This window comes from Trichosurus vulpecula, chromosome 4, assembly GCF_011100635.1.
Source record: "Trichosurus vulpecula isolate mTriVul1 chromosome 4, mTriVul1.pri, whole genome shotgun sequence".
Lineage (NCBI taxonomy): Eukaryota > Metazoa > Chordata > Mammalia > Diprotodontia > Phalangeridae > Trichosurus > Trichosurus vulpecula.
The window spans coordinates 70,970,270-70,982,346 of NC_050576.1; the positions used below are offsets into that span (position 1 = coordinate 70,970,270).

Here is a 12,077-nt window from a genome sequence, read left to right on the forward strand (position 1 = left end):
GGCCACCCAGGAGCAGCCTCAAACAGAACCAGGGAAGAAAGCACAAAGCAGGCATCTCCCCAAGCCCCTGAAACAGAGGGGAGTCTATTTAATGAATGAATATCGCTTCAAAAGCCGGTCCACTTCAGGGGAAGTTCAGAGCCCACAGCGAAGTGGAGGAATCAAAGGGTCCCCCTTCACCCTGTTCTTTGTAGAACTACTGAGATGTTTCAAGGCCAGAGCTCCTGCAGGTTTCAATAGGAGGCTTTGTCTTTCTTGATATGACTGCAGCCTTATTAACTGATTCAACAGCGGTTGAGTTGGGGAAAGAGACGAAGGGAGAATGGTCCAAGATAAGAGACAGGCCAGAATAGGGACAACAAATGACTCCCTCATTTAGGGCTGGGGAGATGTGGTAGTAGAATCCTTTGCATTTTAAATAGCACTCTTATGTAAGGAAATTTAAGATTGGTGCATAGGAGAATGGGCCAAGGTACAGCAAAGAAACAGGTATCCATAGGGTAGGGGTAGACAAATAAGACCTAAATACTTGTATTTATCATATAATCATATATCTAGAGTTGGGAACAACCAAAAAGGCAATTGAGCCAAACCCCTTCACTTTATAGATGAGGAAACTGAGGCCCATGTAAGTTAAGTGACCATATCTATGGTCATACAGATAGCAAGTTGTTCCCAGTGGGATTTGAACCCAAGTCCTCTGACTTCAGAGTCAGCACACCTGTGATGGTAGTGTGAAAAGGTCAAGACTCAGGAGATCTGCATTGAAGGCCTTCTTTTGCCACAGTCTAGCTGTGATGTGGTATTAGGTAACTTCTATACCCAAGCATCCTTTGATTGTGTCATCTACCCTCTCACCCCACACTCTCTAGCATATATACAAGAGGACTGACTGGGAGTTCCAGGGTAGAATCTCTTTCAGAAGGAGCCAAGGATTCTGGGAGAGAAAACATTCTAGACATGAAAAAGGGCCAGCACAAAGCCCTGTAGGCTGAAGGATCCCATTTAGTATATGCTAAGAATTACAGTTAGGTCAATATGGTTGGTTTGTAGAGAGCCTAGAAGGGAATAGATTGTAAAAAATTTGGGAAGATAGTAAGGAACCAAGGTGTGAAAAGCTTTAAATACCAAAAAATATATGTATTTGATCCTGCAGGTATTTAAGCAATAGAGTTTATTGAATGATGTGATCAAACTTATACTTTACAAATATTCTTTGGCAGCTGAACAGAAGATGAATTAGAACAGGGAAAAACTTGAGGCAGGGTAAACAATTGGACTGCTGTAATAGTCAAGGGAAGAAGTGATGGAGATCTGAATTAGGGTGGTAGTTATATGAAGGGAAGTATGCTCAAGAGATATCAAGAAATGACAAGATTTCACTCCTAATTGGACATGTGGGATGAGGGGAAGAGAGAACCAAGGATGACAGTGATGTTGGGAACCTGGGTGGCTGGAAGGATGATGATCTACAGTAATTATGAAGTTCAGATGAGGGAATGATTGGGGAGAGGTGAAGATAATCAGTCCTTGTATGGAAATGTTGAGTTGGAAAAACTCTCAGAACATCCAGTTCAAAACGTCCACCGAGCAGTTGGTGATGCAGAACTGGAGGTCAGGAGAGAGACTAATGCTAACTAAATAGACCTGGACATCACATACATAGTGATTAGAACTGATGATATCACCAACTGAGACACTATAGAAGGAAAAGAGAAGGGGGCCCTAGAAATATGCCCAAGAAAGGACTGAGAGAAATGGTCAGATAGGTGGGTAGGAGGAAAGATGAGACAGGAGAGTTACACAAACCTACAAAGGACATGGTATGGAAGAAAAAGTAGTCAACAGTGTCAAGTGATACATATGAGTCAAAAAGGATGAAGATTAAGAAAATTCTATTATATTTGGTGACTAAAAGACCGCTGGTAACTTTTGAATAATGAGGGTGGAACCCAGACTACTGAAAGTATAGGAGATAGTGACAGAAGAGGAAGTAGAAACAGATTAGTTGGCTGCTTCAAGGAGTTTAGCCTTAAAGTAGAGGAGAAATAAAGGACAATACCTGGCAGGTTTGGTAATATCTAGTTGTTATGTTTTGTTTTGTTATTTTTAAGAATGGAGGCGTCTTTGTCATGTTTATAGGCATCGGGGAAGGAGTTAGTAGATAAAGATGAGAGAGACAAAAACAGAGGGCAAGAGGGAGACAGAGACAAAAAAAGAGAGAGACGGGGGTGGGGACAGAGGGCCACAGACAGACAGAGACACAGAGAGACATAGACAGAGATAGACAGACAGAAAGACAGAGAGAGAAAGAGAGAGAGACACAGAGAGACATAGAGACAATCAGACAGAAAGACAGACAGAGAGAGAAAGAGACAGAAAAACAGAGATAGAAAGAGACAGAGACAAACAGAGACAGAGACAGAAACAGACAGAGACAGAGAGACAGAAACAGAGAGAGACAGAAACAGAGAAAGACAGAAACAGAGACATAGACAGAGGCTGAGAGAGAAAAAGGGAGAGAGGATGATGGTAAGGGCAAATTGTTGGAGAAGAGAGGAAGACAGGAATGGATGGGGTGTATCAAGGATCATGTCGAGGTGTTCATCTTGGAAAGAAGGGCCACCTCATCATTGGTCGGTCAATCAACACACATTTATTAAGTACTTACTATGTATCATACCTGAGCTAATCCCTAGGGATGCAGAGACCCAAAACACCCGTGCTCTTAAGGAGTTTCCATTATAATGAAGGAGACAGCATGTGTATAATTAACATACCATGTACCCTATACATAATACCATGCCATATACCACTTGTATAACATACATACCATACAGAGAATAAATGGAAAGGAATCTGAGAAGACAAACTATTTCTAACTTTGGTTTCCTGATAAAGGTCTACAGGAGGTGGGATTTTAAAGAAACCAGGGAAACTAAGAGAAAATGGCATGATGCTCAATAACTCACTCACCATAACTCATGCAATCCGTTGTCTTACTTCTTCTACCTTTACATCATCTTTCATATATCCCCCTTCTCACACAGCTACCTCCCATTCAGGCCCTTAATACCTTACTCTTTAACTATGGCAATAGGCATTTAGTTGGTCTTCCTACTCCAAATCTTTCCCCATTCCTGTCCCTCTTCTTAGCTAGCAGAATGATCTTCTTAAATTGCAGGTATGGCCATGTCATCCCTTGAACCCCACCCATTCAATCAAACCCTACTGATTCCCTATTACCTTCAAAATCAAATATAAGATCTTCTGTTTACCTTTAAAATCCTTTAACAGCCCAAGTACCTCTGTCCTTCCTATCTTTCCAATCTTAATATATTTTTTTTCTCCTCTACATATATACTGGCCTCCTTACTGTCCTTGTACAAGGCATGACATCTCCCCTTTTGTGCCTTTTCACTGTCTGTCCCCCATTCCTGGAATGCTCCATTCTTCCTCCTGGCTTTCCTGGTTTCCTTCCAGATTCAATTTAAAGTCCCTTTCTGCAAGAAGCCTCCTTCTTACATCACAGTACTTTCCCTCTGAGATTACCTTCAATGTATCTTTTGTAAATACCTTGTTTATACATATCTGTCAGCATTCTCTCTCCCGCATTACACTGTGAGCTCCTTAAGAGACTAGACTCTTTTTGTTTTTGTGTTTTTTGCCTTGTTTTGTATTCTCAGGGTTTAGCACTGTGCCTGGCAGCTAGATGACATGGTAGATAGAGTGCTTGACCTGAAGTCCTGAGTTCAAATTCAACTTCAGACATTTCCTAGCTGGGAAAGTCACTTACCTTGTGCCTGCCTCAATTTCTCCAAAACTACCTCACAGAGTTGTTGTGAGGATCAAATCAAATGAGATAGTATTTGTAAAGCACTTAGCACGTTGCCTGGGACATTTAATTAATGCCTGTTGCTCATGATGAAAGCTTTCAGAGCTTGTTTTTCTCAGACAAATCCTTTGTGAAGCCAAGGTCACCTCCTTCACACAAGGGTTTTTAGAATGTGAGCCCCTAGATGGCAGAAGATAATTTTTTTCTTCACCCTTATATAGAATAATGATTATAAATGATTGTTGCATTGATTGGTATCATCCAAGTAGGATCTTAGTAAAGATGCTCATTTAAAAAATTCTAAGTGACTTAAATGAGATTTTATGAAGATTGACACCTTTTTTTTTTTCCCGTACTCCATCATAAAGAGAAATAAGCAGAAACTTTCACTGGGCATCCCTCCAAAAAGTCTTTGGATTAAGAATGGCTTGTAATCGACCTGTTAATAGAATTCTGCCTTCTCTTCCTTAGCCAGGATTTGGTACTTCTGGGATGAGGGTCTATAGGAAGTCCCTTTGTCAACTTTTGCTTGGAGGACAAAAAATTTAAACTTCTGCCACTATTTGGGTCTATAATACAATTATCACCTGACTTCTTTCCAATGTCCTGGCCATATACAACTTGGTGGTTATTTCAAAGTGAAGAATGATCTACTTGGAAAATATTAGGAATGTAAGGTATGGGAAGAGAGTAAATTGTAGTGTCCTGGGGTTATGGATAGATAACCAGGATCTTTAAGGAATCAAGACCCATTTCTTATACATATTGGCACTAAGATCTGGGGAAAGTCTTTTTAATTTTCACTGTTTCAAGGTAGTTCCCTAAAATTGTAAGTTGCAGAGCAGGTGCTAATTGGGATCAGTGGAGGAAGGTTCCTCAGTGGCAGTTCCCAGAACAGAGAGAATCACAGAAATGGCCCCATCCACCCACCCACTCAACCCCCCTGACAACAATAAAAAGTAAGAATCAAAATCCAAAGAGTTATCCTATTTCTGGATCATCTAGAGTAAACAAATTCACACAGCCAACAAATACTAACAGCTTTGTTTAATATTTAGTTAACTTTTTCATATTTTCATATTTTTAAAACAATTGTACAATATTTTTTTAAATAATACTGTAATACCTGAAGTTGGTCACATGGTGTTTTTTCATCCCATCTACAGCAGTAAGGATATTTCTCACACTAGGTCATCTGGATAGCAAGAAGTATGGTGGCTGTCTTCAATCATTGACCAAAAATAATGAATGGATCTATCTCCAAAGAAAACAACTGAATGGTGAGTTAAAAGCCATGATGCTATTAGAAAGTGATGCATGGAGGTTCAAGGGGTGACACCAGAAGAAGTTTGGCCACATGAGAACATGTCCCCTAGTGGGAGGGAAGTGGGAGGGAAGAGGAGGAAGAGGGAGAAGAAGAAAAAGAAGAGGGAGAAGGAGAGGAGAGAAAAAGAGAAGAGAGGAGGGAACAGAAGAGGAGAGGAGGGGACAGGAGAGGGGAGGGGAGGGGAGAGGAGAGGAGGGCAGAGGAGAAAAGATGAGGGGAGAGGAGTGGAGAGGAGAGAAGAGGAGGTGAGAGGAGAGGAAGAGGAAGGGGTGGGGAGAGGAGAGGAGAGGAGGGGCAGGAGAGGAGAAGAGAGGAGAGAAGAGATGGGAGAGGAAAGAAACTACCTAAGGATTACTTAGTTTGGCAGTCTGGAAAATGGGAGAAGAGGAGAGAACAGGAAAAATATAGGAGGAGAGGGGAGAGGAGGGAAGAGGAGAGGAAAGGAACTACCTAAGGACTAATTAGTTTGGCAGTCTGGAAAATGGGAGACTTAATACTGAAAAGGTACCACTTTCAACTTCTAGCTATAGGGAATCCTTGGGGCAACTTCATCGCATGCCAGCTAGTGATGACAGGACTATAATTTCTACAACATTGCTCATCTGTCCTAAGGATGCCCTGTTCTTATAGGGCCCTCTTTTATGCCCTGAGGGTCAATGGTGGTAGCATGGGACCAAGACCAAGATAAAGAGAAAAGTAGAGAGATGGAATAGAGGAAAATAGAAGAAGGGAATCCTATACAAACTCAGGGAAGGGAAAAGGATTGTGAGAATAAAGTGGAGATGGGTGTTCAGAGGGGAATGGACTAGGCAGCAAATAGGGAATTAAAGAGGATGAGAGAAGATGGAAGAGAAGGAAGACAGTCAAAGGAATAAGGAATATGAACAAAAGGGAAAGAAGAAAGGAAGAAAGAGGGAAGGAAGCAATACATCAAAGGCAAAAGCAGAAAAGGCGTAAGATTCCAAGATAATGGTATACTTCACTCTTCTCCAAGGCCCATCTGCACACTCATTCTAGGGGTAGGAAGACATTGGTGTTATCATTCTAAGTTTTCCAGAGGAACAGGAGAAAAAGGCAGTGAGCAGCACCAAAGGCAACTCCACCACGCCACCCCAACTCCTGCCTCCTGCCTACTTTTTATTACTATTATTATTAATTAAATACTAAACCATTCGCATCAATAAGAAACCTCTGATGAGAGAGCAAGGAATTAAAAAGATCTTGTAAAAGCTTCAACATCTCACCTTAGGTTGTGCACTGACATAGGGGAAGTGCTAGCAAATAGAGTCCTCTGTTGGCCATGATAATAAATTGCCAGAGATCCCTCAAGTAGGTCCGCTATAAGGTTAAAAGTACAAGCCAGCTCTGCTCATTATGCACAGCCAGAATTCCGGCTGGCCTTCGGAAAGCACACATGATGACATCATTAATTTCTTTGAACCCAGAATTCAAACTCTTCCATACTTATTATGGGCTTCACTCTCAAGAAGAAGGGACAAGGTCAAGTTCAACTTATAGACATATAAGTGGAACTATAGAACCATCTATAGAGCTGGTACCTCCAGAAAAATGAGAAACATTCATGAGTGGTACAATGAAGGAGGGCTAATGGTGCACTCTTGCTCTTTCATCAGCCACTTCCAAAGGTTCCTCAGGAGAATAGTACCCAGAGGATCAGTCTTGGGCTGATCTCTATGGAAGCTGTGGCAATTCCCTGAGAGTCACCCTGTGGAGAACAGATTTCTAGATTCACTTGAATTTCACATTTGGAGGGTGAGTGAACACATCACAACTGCTCTCACAAAAGCCAAAGTGTACCTTAATTCAATGCCTGGCCTCACCAAACTTCTTTTCCTTTTCCCACCTTCCCCATGTCCTTTCAAGTAAGGAATACAAGGTCAAAGGCAGTGAAGCTTGGAGTAGGCTTGAACATTTGGGGTTGCATCTGAGTGAGAGAGCATGGACTGAATATCATCCTAAGGGACCACCGCAGAAAATTCACAATAAAATCTATTCTCATAGGGAGGAGAGTATTGATTATGACAGCGCTCGGACTTCTCCCATGCTTCCCTGGATGAAATCTTTGTGTTGCCTGGCCCCAGCTTGTAGTGGGGGGACACCTTCACTGAAATTCTTGCCCCCTGAAAGGTCATCAAGGGAAAAGATCTGCAAAAATAGCTGAATAATTTAGCAAGATTAGTAGGGGGAAAAAAGCTTGGTGTTTTTTACTAGCACTTTGCAAGCTACAACACTGACATGAAGGAAATTAACCTCTCCTATGACGATTATCAGATGAACACAATGTCTATAGGTGGGGTGGACATGATAAGAAGACTAAGGAGAACCTGGTAATTTGTCTGTCTATGGACAAAACATTAAAACAAAACAGATTTCTCTCTGGCCTGAAAATGTTCAAGCTGGAACCAGTATTGCAGGTGATAATCAAGAGAGAAACAATTTTTTGCCTGAACTTTTCTTCCCCAATGCAAAAGGCATAATTCCACAGAGCAGAATATTGGTCTGAAGGGGAGGAAGTGGAGAATTCACTTTCTCCATACCAGGAAATTAGAAAAAGATCTACTTGCCCAGGGGAGTTTACCTTTAGTCCTTCCTGGATGCAAAAAAAAAAAATGGCCAGGAATTCTGGAAAGTTCTGAAGGCCCCTTCCTATACTATGATGCATGAAAATATGGCAGATCTCACCTTGAAGGAGAAATACCCTAAAGTTCCTAATGTAGCAATGAGGCAGAGGAAATAAAGAGAAATGGGAGAGATGGACAGGAGCCTCTCTCAAGATGAGTTTTGTTTTGTTCTCCCCTCAGCCCCAATTCTATATATTCACTTACAATCTGTTTAGCAAGGAATGAATGGGGGATAGAGGAGGTGGCCATTATTTGCCCCACTCTCACCCCATCGGCACCTTTGTGAAAATCAGGAGCTCTGTGGTGGGTGAATTCAAACCCATCCTTTGTCATAGTTAATACGTCAGACTAGAGATGCTTGGTAAGTCTAATGGACTGAACTCTCAGCCCTTTCTCTGAGTCCATCCCTTTCAATGTGGAGCAGGAGGGAGACACAGTGAGGAGCATGGGGTTCAGACAGAGGGAGAAGGGAAAGCCTGTGCGTGAAAGATTTTTCATCTGGAGTACGGAGCAGTTTGATGAAACTCTTAGAAAAGTGACTGAAACAAGTCAACAGCAACGATAAAAATTCTAAAGAAAGCCATCAAAGGAAAAGGGCGTTGTATGAAACCTCAGGCTGGCAAAGAATTGCTTTCCAAAGAAGTCCTGCAGAGAGCAGTGAACACATCTCCCCAGGTTATGTTATTTTGCCTTTGGAGGTTTCGGTAGTCCATTAAAAAAAGTTTAATCAACAAACCAACCCAAAAGCCCTTCCTCCCTCCTGCTTAGTCTTGGTGGCCCCCTGCAGGCACCCTGGATCTCTAGTTATCTTTGTTATCTCCATAATCGTTGTACAGGACACTGAGGGTCTGCTCCTCACAGGTTTTCTTGAGGTCTCGGCTAAGCTCTGACCACTCTAGTCCGTAAGGCTTGATCTCCCGATAGCGGCAGGCCAAGTACTTGAGTGAGGTGCGCTGCAGGCTTATCTTGGGTTCCTGGAGAAGGCCATTGCACCAGTTGCTGAGGTCTCCAAGTTGGGAGAGGATGAGTCCAGCTTTCCTGTAGGCCAGGCATGAAGACAATAGATTGGTGAACTAGTTAAGGGGATAGGAAGACAAAACACAAGGCCAAAAGCAAGGGAACAGGACAGAAGGAGAACTGGAGAAAATGAATAAAAGAGAGTAAAGAGAGTAGAGATGTAGGAATGGAGGTTGACAGTATGGTGTAATGGAAAAAGGAGGTGGAGAAACAAAATGAAATAGTAAAGAAGAAGTAACACAAACTAGGACACACACACACACAAGAAACAACGAGTAACTGGTTTTCGATGGCAAAAATAAATAAGTCTCTTAATCTGTAAGAGAACAAAGTACTTATGTCTATGTGTGAAAACTGGTTTGGACTGAAGAATTCAAATAACCAAAACATTTTTAGTTATGCTATGGTTCTCTCTCCTTCCACAAGAAAAAAATTAAAACAAACAAAACATCAGGAGTGATAGAAGTTTTCAGGTTTCAGTGGTTTTTAACTTTGGATAAAGGCATTAAGCTGGATGTAAAGCTGCCCATGGATTCAGTGATACAGATGCTGAAACAATAAGTTCTACGTAAGGAGGATAAATATAAGCACAATAATCTGACTGGTTCACTCTGATATTATACTTTTCCAAAATACACCTCTTTGGACCTATCACCTCAGTAATCTTCCAAGGTGGGGCCATGCTTCTTACCTCTGCACCCCTCTGAGGACTAGTTAGAAGGCTACATTAACCTCAGTTAAACTTCAGATTTGAATAACTAGAAATTTGCTCTGCCTTCCAGTACTGAGATTCCATATTTCTGGAGTCAAAGAGAAAGTATATTAGTGGTGGGACATCACACGTATGAGAGAAGAACAAAGTTGGGGATCATAGCCCCACAGACCTCAATGTAGTATGCTCATAGCCTTCCTCAAAAGTAAAGGGATATTTGATCACGGAAACTTCCATGAGGGGAGATGACCATAGGGGAAACTTCCTGGCCTACTGTCCAATAAAACTAGACTAAAGCTCCAACAGTCTTTGTGGATGCATTTATCTTTCTCTAAAGCAACTTTTTTCCATTGAGTCCTTATAGGATATACCTAATATAATAAGTCCTTAGATCTCAAATCCTCCAATTCATTGAGTCAGGATCAGAAATATAAGAAAGAGGATCACCTCACTCAATGGTTAGTAGTTTTTTTAAATTGACAGTAAAACGAAGGTTCAGGAAAGGCAAGGACCTTGGTTTGGAATAGCTAAGAAGTTGACAGAAAGAAGGTAGAACTACTCAGAGGATCACAGAAGATGAGAACTGGAAGGAACCTTTGGGTCATTTAGTGTAACCATATCTGACCATTAATCCTCTCTACAATTTATTCAATATTTGGTTGTTCGGCCTTTGATTGAACACCTTTATTAAGTGGGAATCGCAGGAGGCCACCCACTCGATTTTTGGATGACTAATATTTAGTAAGGTTTTTCTTCTTCTTACATTGAACCAAAATTATCTCTAGTTCTCTCTAGTGGTCCAAGTCAGAACAAATTCCATTCTTTTACCACAGCATAACCCTTCATATTCTAGCTCTCTCTTCCCTTTTCCTCACTAAGTATCTCCAGTTCCTTCCATCAACATTACATTGTTTCCTTCTTTATATTAACAATGTTCTTTTTTTTAAAATATGGCACCCAGGACTGAACAAATAATCCATCTATGATGTGACTAGGGTAGAATACAATGGGCCTACTACCCTTCTTGCTGTGCAAACTACTTCCCTCAATGTAATCTAAAATGATATCCTTTTCTCTCCTCCTTCCTTCCTTGCTTCCTTCCCTTCCTTCCTTAACTTTTTTCTTCCTTTTAAAATTTTTTCTTTCTTTCTTCTTCCAATTTTAAGGAATAGGACGTGGGGGTGGGCTTATGGCACTTTCCTGACTTTAGCAGTTTGCAATCCCATATTTTGAGTTGGCACCATCTCTCACCATCTCATACTTATGAAATTGATTTTTTTAACCAAGTGCATGTCTTTACATTTGTCTCCGTTAAATTTTATCTTATTAGATTTTGCTGATCATTCTGGAACACAGATCTTTCTTTTGATTCTGTCAAAGCATTATGTATCCCCCTGAGTTTTGTGTTATCTTTAATTTGACAAGCACACCAACTATTTATTCATATGAATGATTGATTAAAATGCTGAAAAGACCAGGACTATGGACATATTCTTGATATACTCCACAAGAAACCACCCTCCAAGTTGATATCAATGTATTAATAATTACTCTTTAGGTTTAGTTATTTAACTACATCCACATCCACTTTTCCAATGTGATTTTTCAATTTTCTCCACAAGGGAATTTTAAAAGACTTTGCCAAATTCTTTACTGATGTAAAGAGAAATTTCGTGTGTTTCATCCTCCTGGTTTATCAGTCAAGTAACCCATAAAAATAGGAAATGAGGTTAGTATGTCATGATTTCTTCTTAATAAAGTCATCCTGACTCTCAGTAATCACTGCTTCTTTTCTTAAGATAACCACAAACCATCCATTTTTTTAACTTTGCCAGGAATTGAAGTGAAGTTCACTAGCCTATCCAGACTGGATTCCCTTCCATTTTTCTTAAATAAAGGCCTTTAGCCCTCACTATTCCAACAGCACCACTCTTGTTTTCCATGATCTCTTACTAGACTAGAAGCTCCTTGATGGCAAGGAATGTTTTTCTTTTTTGCATTCATATCCCTGGTATTTAGCACAATGCCTGGCATGTAGTAGGTATTTAATAACTGTTTAGTACTTATTTTAGTACTTATGATGATTTCAGACAATGAATGACAGTGGCTCAGCAATCACATCATCCTGTTCTTCCCAGCAGCCCAAGACAGAATTTATCCAGACCTGATGATTTTCATCTCTCTAAGCCTTGAGCTCCTAATTTGTAAGAAGATGAAGTAAATAACATCTACTTCACAGGACTGATGTAAGTATCAAATGAAGTAGTACATGTAAAGCATGTTGCAAACCTTAGTATATTTAACACACATTTAATAAATAAACATTATTAATAATGATATGTTGTTATTGGCAGCAAAGGGTATACTGTTTACTTAATTATCTCAGATTTCAATTGCCTATAGCTTGTTTCTGCTCCATCTCTTCCAGTCCCAAAATCATTCTTCTTTGGAGGGAAACAAACAAATGAAAAACAACAGAAATATGGTTTTCATCCTTCTGTATTTCCTTCCATCTAATGTTAATATCATTCCATCTCCTCTAAG

The 12,077-nt window shown here is 40.5% G+C and overlaps 1 protein-coding gene across 1 annotated transcript in view; it reads right to left on the reverse strand.

Moving 5' to 3' along the window:
* Positions 1-8,541: 8,541 nt before the first annotated feature.
* The window catches only part of ASTN1 (astrotactin 1), a 280,910-nt gene continuing 277,374 nt past the window's right edge, over positions 8,542-12,077 (reverse strand). Inside the window, exon 22 of the mRNA XM_036755883.1 lies at positions 8,542-8,842. Coding sequence (XP_036611778.1) covers positions 8,605-8,842 — 238 coding nt within the window. The 3' untranslated portion in view covers positions 8,542-8,604. The remainder of the gene's footprint in view (positions 8,843-12,077) is intronic.